This window comes from Gorilla gorilla, chromosome 11 (genome assembly GCF_029281585.2).
Source record: "Gorilla gorilla gorilla isolate KB3781 chromosome 11, NHGRI_mGorGor1-v2.1_pri, whole genome shotgun sequence".
NCBI lineage: Eukaryota > Metazoa > Chordata > Mammalia > Primates > Hominidae > Gorilla > Gorilla gorilla.
The window spans coordinates 70,608,563-70,633,732 of NC_073235.2; the positions used below are offsets into that span (position 1 = coordinate 70,608,563).

General features: G+C 39.5%; 1 protein-coding gene across 1 annotated transcript in view; it reads right to left on the reverse strand.

Annotated features, from left to right (window-relative positions):
* STK39 (serine/threonine kinase 39) overlaps positions 1-25,170 on the reverse strand; it is a 293,318-nt gene that overhangs the window by 174,094 nt on the left and 94,054 nt on the right. The window contains exons 6-10 of the mRNA XM_004032736.5: positions 12,107-12,216; positions 11,746-11,847; positions 9,545-9,678; positions 1,177-1,225; positions 1,008-1,073 (exon numbers count right to left, since the gene is read on the reverse strand). Of these exons, the coding sequence (XP_004032784.3) occupies positions 1,008-1,073; positions 1,177-1,225; positions 9,545-9,678; positions 11,746-11,847; positions 12,107-12,216 (461 nt within the window). The remainder of the gene's footprint in view (positions 1-1,007; positions 1,074-1,176; positions 1,226-9,544; positions 9,679-11,745; positions 11,848-12,106; positions 12,217-25,170) is intronic.

A 25,170-nucleotide genomic window follows, 5' to 3' on the forward strand; every position in this document is an offset into this window, starting at 1 on the left:
CACCCCACAGAATTCTTCTGGTCAGGAGAGAAGCTCAGATACCCTCACAGAGTGGGACATTTCTTAAAGTCCACTTGAAAATCTGTTTAAAACAATTCTAAAGCATCAGCTAATGCATTTTCTACAGAATATTTTAGAAAAGGCAGTATCTGGAATTTAATATTCAGTTATGTATACCTTGGCAAGATGAGATACAGTCCCTAAAGCACATTTCTTTGCCATTTTTATTTACAGCACAGACAACACAGATTCATGTCAGCTTTCTCTGTAACTGTAAATGGGGGTGAAGAACCTCCTTTTTAAAATATGTGACTATATACATATTTTTAATTATAAATATCTAATACAATTTAAAAACCAAACTAAACCAAACCAGAGATTAAATTGTATTAGGTTTCATATCATGATGAAATCTGTAATTACAAATAAATAAGTCTCTGGAAAAATACATAAATAAATAAATACACAAATACATGCCATTTTAGAAATCTAAAACCTAGAATGGAAAATTGTTCAGCTAATCATTACCATAATTTAGTTAACATAAGGTAAACTAAAAAAGGGACCATAGGTCTTTCATGAGGAAAGAATGCTATCTCACAGCTATTCAAACCATTAAAAGTTGTGCTTTTTATCTTCATTGTTACAAACTGTATCTAAAAAGTGAGCATGCCTCTTCTGTAAAACCCAAAGGAAAGACGTTCAAGGATATTTTACCTCTCCAGTATTTAAACCTCATCACATCCCCTCCTTTCTGACCTTCTTTAAGCAAAGCTGATAAAGCGAAAAATGAAATCATTTGAGATTCAAATTGTTTCCACACCCAAATGTATAACAACCAGCTGAGATAACGAAAAGGCAAATGCAGTTATCTGAGTAATCACTAATGAGATATAGCCTCTGAATAGTATATCCTGCATATGTGGAAATCTTTTTCCAATTTTTCTATGGGTTTCATTTCCCTGGGGATTGGTTCCTACAGGGTCATGAAGGCTAATGGCACTTACCTTTTTGGCTCTTTGGGCTATGTCTGGTGTTCTTGTAAGCAGCTTCTCAATCAGGTACTCTCTGTTCTGCAAAACAAATATTCCCAACAGTTTAACATCAAATATGATACATATAAATTCACAGTGATTTCAAAAATAGCAGATTTACTTGGGTTTTTAAGCATGTTACCTTGGCTTTCTGGAAGAATTTGCATTTTAAAAGTTCTGCTGCTGTGGGCCTGAAAGATCAATAATAAATTAGAGTTGAAACAATGACCACTTAATAAATGCACTGCCTTGATGAAACAACTTAACCTTAAGAGTATTTCTGGAAGACCAATTTTAGGAATAGCAAAACTGGGAACCAAATTAATCACAGGCTGGCACCAAATAAAATAGTGCCAATTTTCCAGTTCTTTCCAAATACCTCTACTGCAAAACACATAAACTCCTGTACATTAAGTGCTTGGGGCGTAATCAATTTTCCATCCTTCATCCTTACACTTAACTAAGTGAATTTAGTGTTTCTAAAAGGGGGCAGACTGACACATCTGTGAGCTAAATTTCTATATTTATTAAGAAACCATACAAGCTACCATATGACCCTGTCAAAGAAAGTATACTCTACTATGCTCTATGCTTCCCCAAGAGCAGCAGGTACTGCAAGGGGTCCACACATCGTGTCCACGCTCTGTTTGCCTGCTCAATAAACCTGTCTCAAGTGCATATGGACTGCTGTTTGCCAGGTGAAGGTAAATGTGATCGTGATTAATAAAATGCAAATTCATTTAGAAGCATTACCAGATGGTGTGATTATTTCCTCATGACGTCATTCAACTTGCTTCTCTAGCCCATATTTCCTGTAAACTCTAAGTTAGGTCTGAAGGCTTGAAGAGATTTAATTAAGCATTTGGGGCAAGAATACTTCATAGATGATGGCACACACTTCTTACAGCAGCACCTCAGAGGCAGGTCCTGTTAGGTCATTCCACTGTTAGTGATGCTAAATTTAACCATCAGTCCCCAGGCACCAAATCTCTCCCTTGCAAAGGTCATGTTTTCCCCCACTGCAATTAGCAAGTGTTCTGTTGGGTAATACTTTGACATTTTATGAATATCCTGTTCCTGAAAACCTTTCTGCTAATTGTGTTCATATCTTTGCCTTCAATAGTTATTTCATAGGAAGTAGCAGAATACTGAGTTCCTACTTCTATCTTCCTTGTTTACTGACTGACATTCTTACACAAAGAATAGCTTCCTTCATCAATAGTTCCTTCCAAAAAGGCAGCCATGAGAAAGAATGAAATAACTAGAGTATAGGGTTGGTCAGCAAGACAACTGGCCTGATCTCTTTCCGGGAGATTGAAGGAACTGTTCTAGACTCAACAGACTTTACAAAACATTAAAACCAAATGTAACACACAGCCCTGGACTGGATCCTGGGCTTGAGAAAGAAGCTACAGAAGCTATAAAGGACATTTGGGAATAATTAGAGATGTGTGAATATGCTAAATATTAGATAATTTTAGGAACGTACTCTTCATTTTCTTAGGTGTGGAAAAGTACTGTAGTTGTGTAGGAACATGTCCTTGTTTATAAGAAATGCAAGCTAAAGTATTAAGTCTTTTACTTTCAGAGTTCAGCAAATAAAACATAGATATCACAATTATAGAAAATGTTAATACTTGTTTAATCTAGGTGATGGTATAGAAGTAAACAATGCACTACTTTTTCATCTTTTCCATATGTTTTAAACGTTTCACAATAAGATATTGGGAGAGAAAGGAGGAGGGATGCATTATTGAATATCATTAGGTATTATCTTAGGCAACAATTACCAAACGCACAAATAATATTGTAGCAGGGGGTGGGGCGGGGCAAGTTGAAAAGGAATCCTCATGCTTGAAACAATTGGAAACTGCTGCTTTGGAATCAGGAAGCTCCACTAAAATATTCCCAGGGATCAAACCCAAGCATAGAAAGAATTAGAAAATGTCATTACGTGCATCAGTACACAAACTGTGTAAGTCTACAGGGGCCCCAGAAACTATTTCTGTGCAAAGAAATTTTCTGTGTAAATCATTACTGCTTTTTTCCTCAGATTTCAAGTGGAACACTGGTTATGGGTAGGTACATGACAAAGAACCCTGGATCTCCATATCTATCTGCTAATTGCTTTGAGTAACTAAGGGTCTAAACAACAGGTAGGCCATGAATCTGCACCTTGTTAAATAGGCCCTAGAACTAAACACTACAGTATAACTCTTTCAAATGATTCAACTCTAGTTGTTATTTTAATGTATACTCTTCCTGATCACCAGCAGATGTTTTTGCCTCTAGCTATTCCAAATTCATCCTTTCACTCTCTCAGTAAATATTAACTAAGCACCCACTGTTTGTCAGGCATTATGCTAGGTGCTAGGCATACTATAATGAAGATGGCAGACATAAATAATCCTCCAACAAGTCACAATCTAGCAGGTAAGAGCAGTGTGCTGCTCAACGGCAAGAGGGGCAGCAGCACATTCAAACACCTTGGAAGGAGAAGGGCTCCTGAGGTAACATGTAGTAGAACCACTCTACATTGGACTCAGAAATGGACCAAAATGTCATGTTTGGGAACCTCACAACATGAAACAACATTTTAAAAACTAAGAAGCATAGAAAATAACTTGGATTTAACTTTTTTAATGTGAAAAGAACCCTAAGAAAATCAGAATGATGAAAAAACTCAAGGCCCCGGTTCTGTTTGAAGCCCTCATCATCTCTGGCTAATATAGTTAAATAAAACAGCCCCTCAGCTAGTGTCTCACTACTTCTCCCTTGCTATTTCCAACCCATCATCCACCATCCCCACTGCTTCGCAAATTAGCATCTTAAAAAAAAAAATCTGATCCTCTTTTATCTATCCTGATGCATTTCGGTGGCCTGAGACAGAAGCAAGTATTCTAGGCCCTGACTCCTCCATCCTCATCTCCCCACACCCGCCGGAGATGCCACCCTTCAACTGCAACGATGTTCTCACTCATCTCTTGATCTTTCGTGACAAAGCACACACTGCTTTTCTTGCTTCCAAATTTTTCATAACCAACTGGCACACCCTCGCTCATCAGTCAAGAGCCAATTTAAATGTCATCTTCAAAGATACCTCTCCTAGTTCCTGCAAGTAGAAGGCATTGCTCCCTACTGGCACTCATGCACCATGCTACCCACATTCCCATCATGTATTTTTCTGTTCCTATGTCTTCCTGCTTCACTCCACTAGGATATGAGCCCTTCCAAGGCAGGGACCTCATAGAATTCCTTTGTATGTTTCCAATACCTAGCACAGAACAGAAACTGCTACAGCTCAATTTCATACTATAATCAAATATGGGGGAAAGTGATGCTGCTACACATTTGGACACAGCACTACAACTCCTGGAGCTAGATTCAGTTAGCACCAAAATCTATGCATCTGTTCAATACAGCGGGAAACAGAAGAAAGACTTAATGAAAATGAGACTCGTGCTAGCAAAAAAAGAGGACAGAGGAAGTGCCAACGTAAGGAGGCAAAGTGCCTCCCTGTCTCTTCTGCACCATCCCCCAACCAAAAATCCTCCTCCCCACACAGGAAGGGTCAAGTGTAGGATGCTGTAGAGAGAAAGCTGGGAAGTACCAGGGATACCTTGAGATATGGGGCGGGGAAAATACTTTGCCTTCTCCAGCAAGGTCATTGCCATGGTAACCAAAAATGTAAAAGGGAAAAGCATGCTGCAAAGAAAACTCCTTTCTCTGCACTCCACTCCACTCTCAGCCTTCATCAGTAAGTATAAAAACACAATAAGGTAACAAAATAGAATTGGTTTAAACAACCCGCCTTCTTTTTTTATCGGCTTAATTGTTAAGTAATAGGTAATTCCAACTTTACACAGAGAATAACTAAATAGCAGATTAGAGGTTTCTCTTTGCTCAAATCAGCTGAAGTGTTTATCACTTTGGGATAAAATCCTACATATGCCAAACTATCTCCATGAGAAAGAATGAAAGAATGGAACTGGAAGAAATTAAGAAAATGACAGAGGGGCCAGGAGCGGTGGCTGACACCTGTAATCCCAGCACTTTGGGAGGCCGGATCACTTGAGGTCAGGAGTTCAAGACCAGCCTGGCCAACATGGTGAAACCCCATCTCTGTTAAAAATACAAAAATTAGCCGGGCGTGATGGCGGGCGCCTGTAATCCCAGCTACTCAGGAGGCTGAGGCAGGAGAATCACTTGAACCCAGGAGGCGGAGGTTGCGGTGAGCCGAGATCATGCCATTCCACTCCAGCCTGGGTGACAAAGCGAGACTCTGTCTAAAAAAAAAAAGAAAATGACAGAGGGAAGACAGTGATAGGAAGTGTGAGAAAAGCTGAGGTCCTGCTGCCCATTTGATTTTAGGGGTTTTTTTGGTTTTTATTTTCTCATTTATCTATTTTTATTTTATGCCATAGCAACTACCAATGCCTGGCTAATGTGGAACCACCAGTACCGCCTACCTTTTAGCTGAGTATTACAGAAGAAAATTCTGCAAGCACAGTCACGTCTTACATGGTCACTAGCAAACATCAAACAATTCAGCATAATGTAAGTACAAACAGTTTTATGAGAAATGCTAAAATGTTACCAGCAACCAAAATAATGGTCCAGGCTTTGAACAATGATTCAATTTTAAATCCTTAAAAACAATGCAGCAGTCTGCAAGTAACAATATTCTCAGAAGAAAATCTCTTAAAGGATTCAGCTAATACATATGGATGAACCAAAGTCCACTGAGACTTAAAATAATTTTCAAAAGATTCAAGATGAATATGATATAGTTTAAATAGTTCTAACAATTTGCATTAATAAGTTCCAACAGCCCTTTGACCTCAAGCAGAGCTGCTTTCCTCCCCATACCACTCCCCACAAAAGAAATATTCAAGTCATATTCCTTTCTTAAGGATTTATCAATGCAACATCATCCCCCTTGTTGCAAAAAAAAAAAAAAAAAAAGTTGGTTCTTTTTACAGTTGCTAGCCATACAAAGCATGTAGTCTACAAGATTAAGGCTCTTTTATTTTTAAGGAATAGCAAGATGTTCTGGTATGCAAATATAAGCAACTCTCTGTCTACGTCAATGCAGAACACAGACTCAGACGAACCAAAGGTCTGCAACACCCCAGCTCCCTTTTATGAGGAAAGTCCCATGAGCTCTCATCGTTGACAAAAAAACACAGCCTACTCTCAGCGGCCTGAGAGTTGATGCATATGAATGAATCTGTCCTGGTCACTGTTTTCTCGCAATATTTTTTCACTCATTACTCATGAGGTACTCAACAATACCAGGGCTTTGGCACCAGTAAACTTTCAGGTTACAGGTAGATGATCTACATTTAGGCAAGAGAAATAATAAAAATTGCCAAAAATTTTGCATTCACTCTTCAACCTACTCAAATCTGATTTCTGTTTATGAAACATTCTTCAATGGGTCCAAATCACCTCCAAATTGCAAGCTCCCAATCTCCAGTTGTTCAAGAAATGGTACTGAGTATATAATACAGACCAGACACTGGATATAAGGATAAGTGGCAAAAGTTCTCCCAAAAACACTTATAAACTTTTGAGGAATTGGGGTGTGTAAATCAATAAGAGTACACAGTGTAATAAGTGCTACAAAAGACATATTTTCAACATACTGTAGTTATTGCATAAAAGTTTCAACAACTCCACTTGGTCAGAAAAAAAAAAAGGCAAATAATGAATGGCAATCTTAATCTCATGAGTACTTAAGAGACTCCCTGGGCACTGTGCTATGTGTTTGAAGTGCCCACAGCACATTCTCTCTTCCCATCCTCACAGCGATCCTATGAAGTGGGTATTTTAAGGCCCACTGTACAGACAAGAAAGCTAAGCCATGCAGATGTTGATAAAGTAGAGCTAGGAATCCCACCTACAGGTATGTAACTCTAGGAGGATGTGGCATCTGAACCAAGCACAAAAAGAGGGATAGAAAGGGGACAGAGGAAGGGCAAGAACTCTTCAATGACAAAAGCAAAGGCAGAAAATATTCTTGGTTTCTTTTATTATTGTGCAGGAATTCAATGTTTACTTATCAAATTAGTCATGAATTCATATGTTGAAATTGCATCCTGTCTAAAAAGTAATTCAACAATGTTGCTTTTTTCCATTCTTACATTGCATAGATTTTTCCCCCCCAAACTCAACCTATGTGTCTTTTCATTATAAGAAAGAGCTACCTGGGAAGGTGATGTGCCACTAACAGTCTACAGCTGCTTGGTATAGAGAACAATTGCACAATAGTGAGAACAAATTAAGTTACGGAGAAAATATCTAAAAGAAGACCTTAAACGATTAATACTTTGTACATCAACAGTGTTTTTAAGAGAGTGGTCTCTGAAGGAAAGATTTGAAGATTTTGAATATATAGTATATGATGCTCTTCTAAAGGATTTTTTTTTTTTTGGTGGAATAGAAGGAACCTGATATTTAAGCTCATATAATGAATAAAATCCAGAAAGACTTTGAAGATTATTAAGAAATAAAAATGGACCGGGTGCGGTAGCTCATGCCTGTAATCCCAGCACTTTGGGAGGCCAAGGCGGGCAAATCACGAGGTCAGGAGATCGAGATCATCTTGGCCAACAGAGTGAAACCCCGTCTCTACTAAAATACAAAAAAAATTAGCCTGGCGTGGTGACACACACCTGTAGTCCCAGCTACTCGGGAGAGTGAGGCAGGAGAATCACTTGAACCCGGGAGGTAGAGGTTGCAGTGAGCCAAGATCGCGCCACTGCACTCTAGCCCAGTGACAGAGCAAGACTCCATCTCAAAAAAAAAAAGAAATAAAAATGGTTTGTTAAATATAATGTATGTCAATCTAATTTGTTTTGACCAAATCACATACAAATCTCCTAAAGAAATATACTATTATATCATTAAGTACACTAACGATTCTACCCTACAGAACAATTTTCTTAAAAAACTGGAATTGTGTGACATTACAAATCACAACCACTAGGTGGAATCTCAATTACTGTCGTTCAAGAATCAGGAAGACCATCTGTAATAACCTAGTACTAACTGGAAAGACAAGAACTTCTCTTGCTGCGCTATGAAGGATCAAATTCTGTTTTCTTGAAGATGTCAAAAAATTTTACTGGAGATGACACCAAATTCAAGGGGAAGATAAGCAAATGTTGGAAAACAAAATTAGAATCTAAGAGCATTTCACCCAAATGGAGGTTGAAGAAATAATCTCAATGAAAGATTAAAAAATTTTGGAAGGAAAACAAGCCCTACGAATCAAATATAAATAGCAAATGAGATGTTTACATAGAAATAGTACATAGGTATGACAAAATAATCATCCCTTTTACAATAAATAATTCAAGATGGCTAATAGCAGTCTTCATTCCTGGCTCCATGAGAAAAGTGATTGATATGGAAAAGATTCAAGGCAAATTCAGCAAATGTAAAGGAATGAAGTGAGCAGCTACAAAGAATGGGTACAATTATGGAAACTGTGTTTAAACTAGAGAAGGCTTGCCTACTCAAACTGTAAGTTACTGTGTAAAGGCTTAACAAGTTTCATAAAAATTTAAGATCAAAATAAAGGAATCATTTCTAACAGCAGAGTCCTTCCCTGAAAAAGAAAATTTCAGAAGAGAAGTCAGTTATTACGTTTTAAAATATAAGGATCAAATTGGATCCTCAGGTGGATTAGGATAGATAGGAACTTCTCAGAGGCCTCTCCTGGTCTATGCTAGGATAACACCACATACAACCAAGAACCCACAAAGGGACCTTACCCAGGCAAGGCCATTCACATAATTAACAATCTCCTCTAGGTGACAAAGAACAGTGGGCTCCATGATCACTAACCAGGATATTTCAAAGTCACAGAAATTAAGAAGGAAGAAAAGGAACTCAGAAAACAGACACACTACAGTGCAGGGCAATAACCCAAGAATAAATAGGAAACACTAATGTTAATTTAAGCCATTTGCTTCTGTTTGCATGATTAATCTTTTTAAGGTAAAAAATCTCCTTAATCTTCTTTACTGATAATCTTTTAAACAGCACCAACAACTTGTTCTGCAACTAACAGGAAGCTCATGCAAAATTCAATAGCTCTGCCTAGTTTAGACTGGAGCTAGCAGGATATTCAAATCCTGAGAGGTCAGTTCAACCTACACAGTGAAGAATATTAGCTCAGCTTCTGAATGCAGCACTGCCAATTTCTTCTGATTTCTGTTTTACTTCATTTCCTTTGATGACAGAGCCCACACCTAACAAGCACAGTGAATCTTATTAACGCCACAATTTTTCCTCTGCCTCTCCTTTGTTCTTCACCCACTTCTTTCCCTCTTGGACCCACACTGTCTTTCACTAACAGGTTGGAAATCTGGGGACCACAGCAGGGTTTCCCAGACAAGAAATACCTTTCCAGTGTCCTCACAAAGCCTTTCCCCATCTACAAACAAAGCTTTGTCATGGCTCAAACCAGGTCATTAACTCATCCACTAAGTTTCACTTACCTTTTGGAAGGATCTTTCTGAAGACACAGTGAAAGTAATTTTCTAAAGGACTTGCCGTACTTTTTCATCATTTCTTTATCCTCTACCCCTGTTTCCAAAGTGGGTGGATCATTTTGCAAAGTCAACATTAACACCTGCAGCAGAAACAAACATGAAGACAGAATCTCAGTATAGCAATTGCTACAATCTAGTTTTGAATTTTTCATAAAAGTGTAAAAAACCATCCTTGATTAGATACAAAGTGCTTTCCCATGATTTTAACTTTGCAGAAACTGTGTATTTAAAGTATTCATTACCACTGCAAATGTGTTCATGCCCCCTTTAACCTTTTTGTTATTCCATTGACAGAACTTACAAAACTTGCTCTATGTGTTAAGAATGATCCCGGACAGAGCTTTCTGGGAACTGGCTCGTGTACTGCCTTGAGGAGCACGTAGCTCCAGCACAGGCTGGTTGGGAAAGCGGGTGGAGGAGAAGAGAGAGGGCCAGAGAGGCAGTGACTGTTCATGTGTACAGGTCATTCATAAGTAAGGAACTGCCTGTACTCAAGGGTTCTGTAACACATTACTAGCCCTAAAAATAAAACCACAACATCCCAGGAGGTAACATGATTTCCTTTAAAAAAATGAGAAAACATACAGAAAATTGCTAAAAGGCTTGGCAAAGCTGAGAGAGCAAGACACTGAAGGATAGCCAGAATATAACTGAGTTGCTAAAAACTGTCATCAAATCCAAAGTCCTTGCTGCTTTTGGAGGGGGACAAAACAAAATAAAATACAACTTTAAATCAAAAAGGCAAAAATTCCACTCTTTCATACTAACTTCAAAATTATTTGCTTTAAAAAAAATGGAAAGTGCAGAAAACGACTAGCCTGTACAATCAATAAACCTCATTAATGCATAATTCAGCCTTAATTTATGCAAATGCTATACATGTCAAGCCTCTTTTCAAACACTTTCAGATGTGTGAATAGATGAAGCGTGAAAGTGACGGCTTATTGTTTGTGGAGGATAATAGCCCACAGGAGAAAGCGGGGGACTGGGAACTCTGAAGAAAAGTCCTAGAGGATGTCAGGCTGGGACAAGCAAGTGCGACTTTGAATTCAGGTGGGAAACACTAAGAAGAGGCAAAAGAAAGAAAACGAAGAAAGAAAAACTGAATAAAAGAAAAAATCCTTCAGCGTTACTTCAGTGCTTTTTCTCCAAGAGGTCACTTCAATTGTTTACGCTTCAATTTTAAATTTTCTGCTAGCAAAATCCGGTATATGTACCCACACACACACATATACACTAAAATCCTAACTATGTTAAAAAAATATATATATATATATGTATATATAAAACAATAAAATGAATTACACTGAAACCTTAGTAGAGACTGTCTGGTTGATGAGATTACGGATGATTGTTTTTCTTCTTTAGTCTGACTTGCACATCCAAACTTTCTACAATATGAGTATACTACTTCTTTTAATCAGTAAAACTCACTTTTTATTCTCGGGTTTTTAAAATAAATCCTCCCAAATTTTTCCAGTAACCATGAAACAATCATAGACCATACTCTATGTAAAATAGTATTATAATTTCACTAAACTATTTCAGCCTCAAAACAAAATCCAGTTGGGTAAATAAGCCCTGATACCACTATCTCAAAACTCAGAGAAATAATGAGGTATAAGCCAGTTAAAAGAAGAGCAGAAACGTGAAAATAGCATCCTAAAAACACTGTGGCTCACTTATATCAGATCAGTTGCCAACATTACACTATGAGAACAGGGGTAAAAATGTTGTAGTCCACTTAAAAAGAAAGAAAAAAAAAAGCCCTGAAAATCTGGGAAACCCATTTGCAGAGATGACATCACTATAATCTATTTTGAGATATTCTCTGGGAACCTGGCATTGTTCTGCTATCAAAAGAGTAATGACCAGCATTTGTCATAGCTATCAACCTCCATCAACCAATCTGATCACATTATTTTCTCAACTCTGCTGAGACTATAAAGCAAGCTTCAAAGCTGGGAATTATGCTACTTTTGTCCTATTCTGTCCACTGAGAAAATCAGACAACGTTCAACTTGGCTGCGTTCCTCCATTAATTCTCCTCGGGTCTAAGAGAAGAATGAAGATGTTGAAGAGAATTAGAAAACAGATTCCGTCCAATCACATTTCAACCCCAACGTAGTATTTCCAATTGTAATTACTTTCATGGGAGGATATTTGTGATAAGGCGCTGCTCCTGTTGCTAATTCAATGGCAGTTATTCCAAAACTCCACATGTCAGCCTTGAAGTCATAGCCTCTCACCTAAGAAAGAAAGCAGGAAAAAAACACAATCATACAGCAGGCATGTTACACATCATCAAGTCCATGTCATGTCAGAAATCCACAGCTGTTGATGTATAACTTTCACGTTAGTTTGCTAATTAGCTAGCAATCGAGAATTAAATCTTAGTTACATGATGCATTCTACTAAAATGCTAGATACAAATGAAATGTTAGTTTATTAATGATCTGTACGATTGTACTACGTCCATCAAAAAGTCACTTTTTTTTGTTTTTTTACCTGTTCCATGACTTCAGGGGCCATCCAACATGGGGTGCCAACGAATGTTTTTCTTACTTTATTTCGGGTAACATCACCCCCTGTTGCTAGGAATGCACTTACCCCAAAATCTGAAAGGGAAAAAAAAATCAGCTTTATTTTATGTAAGATATTATTGCTTATAAATTGCGATTTTTTGAGCATGTCTCTTCTTTGTGAGCTTTACACAAAGTGTGTGTACAGTGGTGAGGAACTATTCCAAACATGTCTACGGTGCTCTCTCAGGAAAAAAAAGGAAGACCTGCCCTCTGCTATCCCCTACGCCTTGGAGAATACCATCGCTGGTAATGGTCCACAAGCCTGCCGGTCCAAAAGCTTAGCAAACCAAATTAAATATAAAGGGTCTTAGCTTTTAGCTGAGGTATATAAAGATAAGATATATAAGGCCAACATGCCTGAGTTTGTCCATATGCAAAAAAGCTTAGTCAGCAAAGATTGATTTTCTGGACAATTTTCATAAGCACAGAGGCAATGGATTGCACAAATAAATAATATTTTTCTTAACTTTAACTCATTATATACTAGAAGTTAATTTTATAAGAAGATGAATTAATTAGGCATACTGTACAGATTGAGCATCTGGAAATGCTTGCGACCAGAAATGTTTTAGATTTTGGATTTTTTCTCATTTTAAAATACTTGCATTATATACTAAACTAGTTAAGTGCCCCTCATTCGAAAACCAGAAATCTGAAATGTACCTGTGAACATTTCCTTTGAATGTCACCTCACATTCAGAAAGTTTCAGAATTTGGAACATTTGAGATTTCACATATTCTGATTTAGGGATACTCAACCTATATATACATAAGGGCACATGTGTAAAAATTCTATTTGTATGTACAGTACAGAAGGGAATGCCTGGCAATTATTAACACACTATTCTTGCTTTCATTTTTACACAATGGTTAAAAGTAGTTGATAAGTTAAAGTACCAATTACTCAAGCCTAGTGTACCTATCAATGATAGCCAGGTCAAGGACTGCTTGATAGCGAGCTGGTGGGTAGTAATAAAAACAGGTAGTCAACACATCAAAACACCACGGCGCACTGTGCAGTCTGAGCCCCTGCAAATCGCTCTCATATACTTTTCCTTTGCTGGTCCCCCTTGTTGGCTGTCAGGGTGACAGCAATTACCAAAAAACACCCTCAAGTACAAACCAAGGTCAAAATGTATTAGCATTTGCTGTAAGCCTATAAGGTTAGTTTATGTAATTGTGACTTAATAACATTGTAACTGGTTTCCTGAGTAGAAATACATTCGATGTTGCATTTTATTTATATTTAAATTTACTCATACTCCCAACAGGATTTCAAATACAAATAAAAGGAATGAAAATTGACAAATGGAGTCTTTGTTCCAACTGCTACTCTCATGTTCATATTGAATAAAAGTATATATGTTTAAACTGCTATATAACTTAATATGCATATATGTTTCAACTCTAAAGCCCTTTTAATTCTTATACTGCAGCCAGAAAACTGAAGTCTTGTGAAAAGAAATCTCTGGAACCAGTCAGTCTCCTGTGGGTGGGAGAAGATACAATTCCTTCTCTTAGAGAAGAGTTAGGTGAATTAAAATATTTGTAAGCATCCACTATATCTGCTGGAAAAAATATATATGATAAAGCTTTTAAAGCTACTAATTTCAACTTAATTTATATTTCTAAAAAGAAGTTCAACGATGGATCCAACATTTCATTTTTATTAAAATGATTTTATAATATAATATGAAATAAATACATATCATCTATAAATTAAGGATACAGGTAAAAGCTGCTTTAAGGAAAAATTGATTCTTTTAAATGCAATTGAAGCAACTCTGCACCCTAAAGTCTCTTCCTAAAAGACATAATCCAGGTAAAAATCCATAGTTAACATTAGATATATTTCCACTTCCTTAAAAATACTACCTGCTTACATTACACATTTTAAAAAGTTAGAAAACAGCTGAGAAAGATGTATGGTAGCCATTTATTATTGACAATACCCTTTCAATATATCTGTCATGATTCATATATTCAGAGCCTCCACTTTGAACACTCACTTTAAAGTCATAAACAGATGGTTAAATGTCTTTAAAACTCAGAACAAAAATTTCAGGAGCAGAAAACACCAATCCTAACATCTACTCCCTCTATGACTACAGAATAAATATACAATTTGCTCCTATGTACAGCTGATGTGTATATAGATTATATGTACTCAGTAACAGAACATTTTGAGCAAAGTACATAGTGTGCTCATGTTATATAAACAAAAAATTGGTATATTATATTGAGATAGCTTGCATATGACAGTTAGAACAAGGTGGCAGAGCTGTAACAGTGAAAAGCTGTCCTTGTTTCCTAAGGGGTACATCTATACAGCCAAAGGGAATGCAGCCAGATTCACTTGGGTACAAAACCACAGACATTTCTCCAGAAACACAGAATCAAAGGCTACACATAAAGTTAGCCAGTCCATCTCCCTGCCTCCAGGAATAACTGCAGGATATGGGTAAAAGCTGCTTTAAGAAAAACAACAACAACAACAAATAATGCTGTCATCCTAATAACAAAAAGGCTCTAAGACCTTCTGAATCCATCCACTTCTTTGCTCCTCCACAGCCACTGCCTTCATTTAATTCACCATTACTTCTTGCCAAGATTTCTGCAGCAGCCTCCTAAGTTCCCATCTCCCTTCTTTCCCCAGATCCAGGCTCCAGCAACCAGGCCTTTCTATGTCACAGGCCTGAGCCCTCCTTAAAAGTCTTTCAGGCCAGGAGCAGTGGCTCATGCCTGTAACCCCAGCACTTTGGGAGGCCAATGCAAGTGGATCACGAGGTCAGGAGTTCGAGACCATCCAGGCCAACACGGTGAAACCCCATCTCTACTAAAAAATACAAAAAATCAGCTGGGCCTGGTGGCACGCGCCTGTAGTTCCAACAACTCTGGAGGCTGAGGCGGGGGAATCGCTCGAACCCAGGAGGCGAAGGTTGCAATGAGCTGAGATCATGCCACTGTACTCCAGCCTGGCAACAGAGCAAGACTTTGTCTCAAAAAAAAAAAAAAGTCTTTCAAGGCTCCCTGTCCCCTCAGGAAAAAGTCAAAATCCTTCAGCATAACACGTAAACCTATATCACTACTCTCAGATTCAGACAGTAAGCTCCAGCCTACTGAATGACTTACTTTTTATTCCCTGATCCCATCACTTCCTTGGCCTCACCAGCATTGCCCTTGCACATGATGCTTTGTCGTCTAGGTACATCAACCTTCCATGCTGAACAGGTGCACCAGCAGAAGGCTTTCTGCATGACCTTGTTAATGACACAGCATCTCCGGCACCCTGGCTCTTGGTGAGTAGTTTGATGTGCATTCATCACCTTTGCGCAATTTGATTTCAGTAACATTGGTCATGGTCTTGTTTTGATGTGTGAATGCTACTAAGCCTTGAGGAGGATCTGCAGGTATGGTTATCTCATTTGGAGCGTGGCAGATCTACTAGGAAACATCACAGGACTAATGGGCAAGATCTGAGTGTTAACAGTGATTAGGCCTAAGGCTAGACTATTACCCAACTGTATGACTCCAGAAAGAGACTTAAACTTTCTGGGCCTTATTGGGCTTCTTATTTAGGCCTATTTTTATTTATTTATTTTATTTTTTTGAAATAGAGTCTCGCTCTGTCGCCCAAGGTGGAACACAGTGGCATGATCATGGCTCACTGCAGCCTCAACCTCCCATGCTCAAGCGATCCTCCTACCTCAGCCTCCCAAGCAGCTATGACTACAGGCATGTGCTACCATGCCCATCTAATTTATTTTTATTTTTTGTAGATATGGGGTCTATGTTGCCCAAGCTGTTCTCAAACTCTTGAGCTCAAGCAATCCTCCTGTCTCAGCCTCCAAACATGCTGGAATTATAAGCATGAGCCACCATGCTGAGCCTCAATTTTTATATTACTTACATATTTATAAGACTCATTTTTTTTTTACCATGTATGACTATTCTTTATAACAACTGTTAGGTAGATCGATAAGCTACTCACTGCCTTTTCATAAGCAAGGCAAGTAGGCTGAGGGGATAAGCATAAATATTTTACAGTGGCAGAGATAAAATAGGAGAAGACATGTTTCTTGACTTTAACAATATTTGTCGGGCATGATAGTTCATTAGGTGGGTGCAGTGGCATGCAACTGTAATTTCAGCTACTCAGGAGGATGAAATGGGAGAATCGCTTGAGCCCAGGAGGTCGAGGACGCAGTAAGCCATGATCATGCCACTGCACTCCAGTCTAGGCAACAGAGTGAGCCCCTGTCTCAGAAAAAAAAAAAAAAAAGAATATTCCCACCTAAGTAGGATAAGATGTATAAAATCAAATACTACATTGTCTGTGTAGAAGCAGAGGAGCTATAACCATAATGGTCATAGAAGACTATCTCCAAAGTGGGTCTTGGAGCCAACCTTCAAGATGAGGTGAAGACTTGGATGAGCAAGTCCAACAGGAAACAAATTCCAGACAAAGAAACGGCATGAGCAAAGCACAAGTGTGGAGCCAGGAAGAAAAACTGACAGCTGCAAGGGTCAAAAACTCAAAACACCTACAGCAGCCAGGCAGGAATACAATGGAGAAAAGAGGGTCCTGAAAAACAATAGCTACAGTCTCAGTGACAAGGGCCCTTGATACTTAGTCTCTGTGACGGGAGACTTTAGGAGTGCTGGGCCCTGTGTGAAGCCCTGGAGCCCACTGTCAGCACCCTCCCACCAAGGTCCAAGGCAGGCCCCTGCTGCTTGGCACCAGAAGAAAGTTGCCCTAGAGAAATGTAGACCCAGGATTGCTGGATATCCCAGTTTTCCCAAAAAAGCCAAACATTGGAATCTTTATGAGAAAGCTCCCTTTCTTACTGTAGTTGGCAACAAATTCATTTTTTAAAAACTGGAAAAGCGATTTCTCCTGCCTAATTTAGTCTGCAAAACTAAAGTCTGCCAACTGTGTGGTTATGATGTCTAAAATGTACCTAAAATACTTCAACATATGGCATGTGATATTATGTTTGTGATACCACAACCTAGGTGGTCAGCTGGCATTCTAACCAGGAATGTCCAGTGCTGGGGGGGGTTCTGATAGCACTCGACTCAGGATGCCAGAGGCAGCTGCTGGAAGTATTTCTATTATCCAAATCTAAATATAGATGAGCATAAGCCAGGTGACTGACTGTCCAAAGGGGTTATTATTAGGGAAAACAGCGACCTGTTGAGAGGTATGATACATGTTAGAAATGGGCTTTCACTGCTGAAAATAAAGGTTCTTAGCACCAGAGAGCGGCTAAAATATTTTAGATATACTCCTTACTCTTGCATGAACAGAATAAAACAATCCAGTCCAGCCCAACTGTAGACTATACCCCAGCCAGTTCTGTGGATGGTTGGATTCCTAATAGCAAGTATAAGGATAAAACAAAAACTGCATCTGGAATCTTGGCATGTCTGCCTCTAATGAATTTTTCATTCACCTATGAGGAAAAAGAACTGGGATTTCCTTGAGCTTACAGAACAAATTGTGAGAACTGTTTAGGGGCTTGCTTGCTAATGAAGGGCAAAATTTGGTCTGAAAGTTGATTTCTCTAAAACCTGTAAGGGAAGCTGTGGGTGAGTACCCAAGCCTCACCTACCTCAAACTTCTACAGTATCTGCTATTCTCTTTGAAAAGGAACCTGAGTTGTGCATGAACAACATTGACTCTCTTTGATCAGAGAGTAACGGGATCAATGTTTGAGAGTTCAGAGCTTCCTAAAATATAGCTACAATGAGTTAAAAGAGACACTGATGTCTAAGTGGCTGGGTGGGAGTCTGCAGCAATAGGAGCCCCCATAGCTTCAGGGGACCCTGAGAGTTCTTTCCTACAAGCAGCTTCTTTTCCACAGAGGCCATTATTTTTAAAAGCAGGGAAGTACTGGGTGAGATTGTTGAGGGGCCCAACCAACCACAGAGTCTGAGCACCAGGTAAGGGAATTTGTACCTGATTCAATTAACAGCTGTTGTTCCCTCTCTCGTTAGAGAAGAACAACATTTGGAAAAAGTAACCATGCAGGGATGTTCAAGAAAGGAAAAAGACTAGAAGCAGAGAAGACCACAACCATAGCCCAGGAGCAAAATCAACAGAGCCTGTATATGAATAGAGAGGTTGGAAATGGAGAGGATTAGAACAATTCTTAAGAAAATACGATGATTTAGTAGATATTGGAATTAAGAAAAGAGGAAGGAATAAAAAGATTAGATGACTTGCCAAGGAACACACAGCAAGTTATTGAAGGTCTGAATAAAATTCACAGTCCTTCAGAAAGGAGTCAACCACTTAGCCCTAGTCTCCTCTTCTGGAAAGTTCAGTGTATTTTTCTTTATTGAGAAGGAAATGCAAAATGCAATAATGGGGTTAAGATTCCACAACTCCTAAGCTCTTCTCTGAGTAAAGATCAAGTTGTGATTACCCAACACAGAAAAACTGGTTTGAGGTTCACTGGTTAATCCTAAATGTCATATTTATATCATGAAAACCTATCTCTTTATAATTTGGTTTGATTCCCAGTTGTTGTTTTTTTCTCATGAGAGACTCTCAAGACTTGACTGACAAAATTGAAATGTTCTTCTAAACACCCGGGAACATTTTCAGGGCTGCCAGCATCCGGCCTTCCCGAGTCCCACAGGTTTCCTTACAATGTTATACCACCAACGTTGGATGATTAAAGAAGTACATTGTGACTTCAGTTATGCAAATTGTATAATGAGTAGAAAACAGAAGCAAATATTTTCTTAATTCTGTTGGGAACAGACTAAAGAGAGCTTTTTTTTTTAACCATGTATTTCCTTATTTTCATATTATTTTTGTACTAGGATGTGTGTCAGTGGTGCAGCACCTACTTATGCCCGGTACACATGGGTGTGCACAATTGTGTACATGCACGGTGTGGGTTTAGATACCACAGGCTAACAGAGTTTTGATTTAGACATAATCCTGGACTTGCAGTGAGAGCTAACATGGGGGAATATATTAACTAAAATAGAATGACTGTGACATGACCTAAACAACATAAATACAAGAAACATGCTAATGGGCCCAGTATACTGCACTCAGCACTAAAAGCACCATCTTCTGCTGCTAATTCCCAGGGCCCTTTCACCCGATTTTCTTGGTGAAAGAAGAAAAACACAGACCAGGGAAAGTCAGGGCTTTAGCAGTTAGCAGTTACAGAATCAGAGGCATGCCTCTTCCAACTGCAATCCAGACTTACTTACTACATCCAGATTAATCTTCCTAAAGTGCAGTTTCTGATCATAGCACTCTCTGGTCAAAATCCTTCTCCCTCCAGGGCATTTGAGAATAACAAGAAAGCTCATCCTAGGCCATAATTCGGCATTTATATGGAAGCCAACAGGATTCTAGTATTGTTTCCTTCTGATTGCAATGCTTATTCAATTATGGTATACTTTAGCAAAGTGCTTTTGCTCCTTTAACTGACCAAATCACCATTTCTGCTTTATGTTTATGTATAATTAAATCCAGCCTTTGGATACTAATTCTTCTGTTTGTTTTCTTTTTGTTTATAGAGGAAATAGGCACAACTTTTTTCCTGGAGCCTGACCATCATCAGAATGTCACCAGACCTCTGGGCACTGAAAGCCAACTCTGAGTGCAAACTGGGAGGGCCACCCCTTCCCTCCAACCTACTAGGAAACCCTGCAATCCAAAGCAGGAGAAAGCTTTCTGCTGTCCTGACTCAAAGGAGGCAGAGGGATAACTTAAGTCTTTCAGGTGGACGTTGCACTTCTGGGCACCTGTGCTGTGCTCAGCAGAACACAGCATAGCTCAGAGCAAGAAGCAGAGCAGAAAGCTCAGCAGGACAAGTCAAGATGCAACAAGACCTGGAGCAGCAGCCACCCACACTCACTGAGCTGGCTTCCTTCTTGAAATAATGCCACTTTGCACATAGGAGTAGTTTTCCTTCTATTATTATAGTGGTATTCCAGCACACCCACGGCCAAAGAGGCCAGATAGCAACGTGTGTGATGTAACATATGTGGCCCCTATTCAGAGGCATACTGTGGGATCCTGATTCTAGTAAGTCTGCCATCAATAATCCCTAAAACTAACAGAAAGAAGACAGGCTGCAAGGGAAGACACAGTGCATACAAAGGAGCCATGTTTCCGCTCCAAAGAGGTGCTTTAAAATTGAACAGGCCTGAATGTTAAGTCCCAATGACACTCCCTGCTCGTTTCCTTCTTTGAGCAACAGGTCCTCAAGCTTTACCATGAGGAGCTTAGAATATGATAAGTTCTCAGTATCAGTTCTTGGAGCACACACTGTTGGCTGACTACCCAACATCCATATCCTGTTCTTTCCTACCAGAATCTTGATTTTGTTTGCCAGGCCTTGGGAGATTCACCTTATTGATCTAAGCCAATAATGGCATACGGTTCTTTTTCACCAGTGAATGGTCTGTGGCTCTGCCCTAGTCCTGACCTGTAAGATCCAAAGGTAATACAGTACAGGCCCTTGCAGTGAAGTTTTTCTCCTGAATAAAAGAACCATCCTACAGGGCTCCTTTGCTCCCCATTCTCCTTCCTGTTTGAGAATGGTCATGTGAAGAGGTGATGCTGGCAGTGATGACAGCCCATGAAGATGTGATGTATGGGAGTGATACAGCCCATGCTGGCAGGTGCTGCCCAATCCCCACTGGCAGTGCAGAAGGGGAAGAAGGAAAGAGTCCATGATCTCTGTGACATCTCTAGGCCCCCTGCACCAACTCTGAAACCAAATGCCCAGACTTCTTGCTACGTGAGATAATTCACGTTTCTGCTGCTTAATCTCCTTTCAGACCAGTACTCTGTTATTTGTACCCAAAGCCTTCTTAACTCTTATAGTCTCCTGCCTTTCCTCAGTCTAGCCACACTGATTCACACTTCCTGACTGCTAAGGGTTAACCATTGCATCAGAGGCCAAAGTCACTGCAATCCCCAAAAGGACTTGGTAAAAAATTAGCAAGAAAACTGTTTAGCACACAGTGCAATTTTGGATTTTAAAACAGCTCCAGTATCAAGCATGGCTTTTCATGCCAGAAGCACAAATTAAAATAAGTAAATGCAGAGGCATCTCAAGGGGGAAGAAAACATACTGCAAGAAGAATCTAATTCGCTTTTTTGCCAGTAGTTGCTGCTGGGGCTATATTTACATAAACCTACAACAAAGAAAATAGCACACTTCCAGGAAAATAGGAAACAGAAGTAAGTTCGACATCCTAGTCTAGACCCTTGTAATTCAAAGTGGGGTCCATAAACCAGACCAGCATTACCTGTGAGGCTTTAAATGCAGAATCTTGAGTCCCACTCTAGACCTACTGAATCAGAATCTGGATTGCAGCAAGATCCCCAGCTGACTGAACGCACATCGAAGAAGAGAAGCACTACTCTAGATTACTGTCCTCCTAGCAGGCACTATGGCGTGATTCAGTGGGACTGGAAGATCTCAACGCACAGCCAACTCCACAGGTTCCTCTTTCACCTCTCAGATGAAGAGAACCATGGCAGTCGAGAAAGAGTAGCAGGAAAAAAGTAGTTAAGTGTGCATGTTCATGTATCTTATGACACAGTTAGTCCAAGGGCAATTCTAAAAACATAAATCATATCCCACACAGAATTGTCTAACCCAGCGATTCTCAACTGTGTCTCATATGTGCAGTAGAATAAATTCACACACATGACACACCTCTTTGGGAATACACAGATTTTTATGAAATCTTTGTTAAGTGCATGAAAATAATTTATAATCACAATACTTACTAACAGTTTATCAGTAACAGTTGCTCACTGCAGGTGTGATGGTACTGGGAGAGAGGCTATAGGTAAACATTCTTTGCACAGATTTATGTGGCACTACTCCTTTCTCTCTCATTTGTGAAAACCTCTAATGAATTGTGTAAGGGTGATATCAGGTTGGTGCAAAGGTAATTGCAGTTTTAAATTAAAAGCAATGGCAATAACCGCATTACCTTTGCACCAACCTGATATCATATTATTAGAGTGATAACCTTGAATTTGCTTATCTTTTAAGCAAGTCAATAAATATGTTGGCACTTTACTATTAGTAATCAGTTATTCACACACCACTACATATTGGGACACACCACCCATCTTGCTTGGGAGAGAACCTGGTACCCCAAGAGGAACCATGTAGAACCAAAGAGGTTCTTCTGACACCCTCACTCCCACCCAATCCCTTCCCCTCACCCCACATCAGGATCCTGGTTTTCATTTCTATTTATTCCTTCTTGAAAGCAAATGGTGCTCAATGGCCTTGTTTGGCTCTATATGCCATGGGCCCCAACCATGGCACGGTGTCCAAGTCATTCACAGTCAAAAAAACATAATCCTATAGTATTTCCTGAGTCTGGGCCCTAGAGAGTCACTTATCAAATGCTCTAGACAAATCCATCTTCCCTATCTATTAATGAGGGAGCAGTAGTCATAACCTTCTTTGAAACATCAGAGAATGACAGTTTCACAGCCTTTTCTGACAACAAAAGAAGAAATCATAAGACAGTCCATAAAGGTAGAGTTTCATCTTTTAAAATAAAAGAAACACAAAGAAGCAAGCCTTCCCATGACTGGGGTCTCATATGTAGACTCTTGACATTGCCATCAACCAGTTTCCTTCAAATAGGCTACACCGTTTGCACCTTCTACAAGGAATCAAATCAATTCACGATAGAAAAACAGAAAGAAAAATTCAGGCCAGGCACGGTGGCTCATGCCTGTAATCCCAGCATTTGGGGAGGCCAAGGCAGTCGGATTGCAAGGTCAGGAGATCGAGACCATCCTAGCTAACACGGTGAAACCCCATCTCTACTAAAAATACAAAAAATTAGCCAGGTGTGGTGGTGGCACGTGCCTATAGTCCCAGCTACTTGTGAGGCTGAGGCAGGAGAATCGCTTGAACCCAGGAGGTGGAGGTTGCAGTGAGCCGAAATCATGCCACTGCACTCCAGCCTGGGCGACAGAGTGAGACTCAGTCTCAAAAAAAAAAAAAAAAAAAAAAATTCAACAGGATTCCTGGTAAAAACACAGAAGCTGCTACTCCCTCCCCAATTCCTCAGCCATTCTCTCAATGAAGACACCACAGGCTTAAAAGGGACAAAAAGAATAAGTGGTGGTCAATGCCAATTATATTTGGCTCAAAGTTCAGTTGACTGATACAGTCAATTAGCCACAGCAGAGGAGAGGACCAGTTGAACAAAATGTCAAACCATAGATAATCTGCCCGTCTATGTCAGAGCTACAGAACCCTTGCCCCGAAGCAGGTGAATTTTCAGTAAGAAGTAGAGTCACTGGTCACACCTGGAGCAGCAACAGAGGGGAAGGCTGGAGCAGGAGTCCCAGCCCAGCTGTGCTGAAGGTTCCAGGCCAAGAGACAGCTTTTTCAAGAGTTCACTAGTAGTCAACTTTCTATTAAATAAGATAATTACACTGAACAAAGGAAAAACACAGATAATTCCCACACCACATATCCATTCTTCCCTGGATCCCCAATGTGGGGTGGGAGGACTATTTTTAAAGACGCTCTGGTAAAAGCAGCCACAGGACAGAGGCTTGGCTTACTCTCCTCTCTATGCCCAAGATAATCCTCTGATTTGAATTCTTTAAAATAGTACTGAGAATGTCTTTAAGTGACTGCAGCTAATGAAGGGTTATTTGAACATTTTGATGCAAGATAGGTCCTTGGAGAACATCTTGTCAACCTTCCTTACTTTACAACGGAAGGAACTGAGCCCCGGCGCTCCTCAACCGTCAAAAGGCATAGAGTTAAGAAGTATATTGGTGGGGTAGGGGTGAAACCTAATGGCAAGAAGCGAAAGTGAAGTCTGAGGAGATTTGAGAGTGAAATGCTTTTATGACTTTCAGAATGACCTTAAACAAGTCCACAATTGCTCAGCAGTCCTCAGATGCTTCATCTGAAGGAACTATTGTGCTGAACTGACAGAGTTGCTGTAAGGAGAGCACCAGGTAAGTATATTATACAGGTATTATTGTTTCCCAAGCCAAAGGCAAGCTTCTAAAGTCAGCGAGGGCTCCTGGCCGGCCATATCTGCAGAGACAGGCACGAGCAACTTAGATCAAATATTAATAAGTCTAAATTTCCAATGCAATATTCATATACCTGCAGGTGATCTTTTTTAAACAAATCTTCACTCAACCAGCCCTACTATCAGAAGCCTCCATTAAGCCACAATAGCCCATCTGTACATGTTAAAAATATGATCTCTATGGGAGAAGATTAAAATAACACAACTCCAGTTGCTACAAGTATTTAAGGAAACAATGCACACCATTTTTTTACAAAGTTTTCAGAAGGATTAGTTGAATCTTCAAAGAATCTGCAGATTTCCAAATCTGTGATAAAAGAAAACCTCACACTGAAAACTCCTAACATTAAAGAGTCACTGAACTATTGCTCAATATTCTTTTAATCTAAATTTACTATATAGTCAGATGTTTATTAATTCATTTGACAACTATTTGCCAAGATCTTACTAAGTGCCACTTCCAGTTCTAAGTACTGGGACTGTAGACCAGAAACCCCTGCTCTCACGGAGCTGACTTTTAAGTTGGGGCAGGGGTAAGGGGGAGAGGTAAATACAGATGAAAGCAAAATTACAAAATATAATACATAGTAGTAGTTCTCAGACTTCAGCCTGCTTCAGAACCCTTAGAGGGCTTCTTAAAACACAGATTGCTGGGCCCTACCTCTAGAGTTTCCGATTCAGAAGGTCTAGGGTAGGAGAGCACAAGAGTTTGCATTTTTATCAAGTTTATGCTGCTGCTGCTGCTCTAGGAGCACACCTTGAGAGAGCCACTGATAGAGAGTACACTGATGTGTACAATAAAGAAAACAGAGCAGGGCAGGGAATACAAAATATGGGGTGGGGGGGTTACAATATGAGGCCTGGAAGTCTCACTGATGTGACACTTGAGCCAAGATCTGAAGGAGGTAA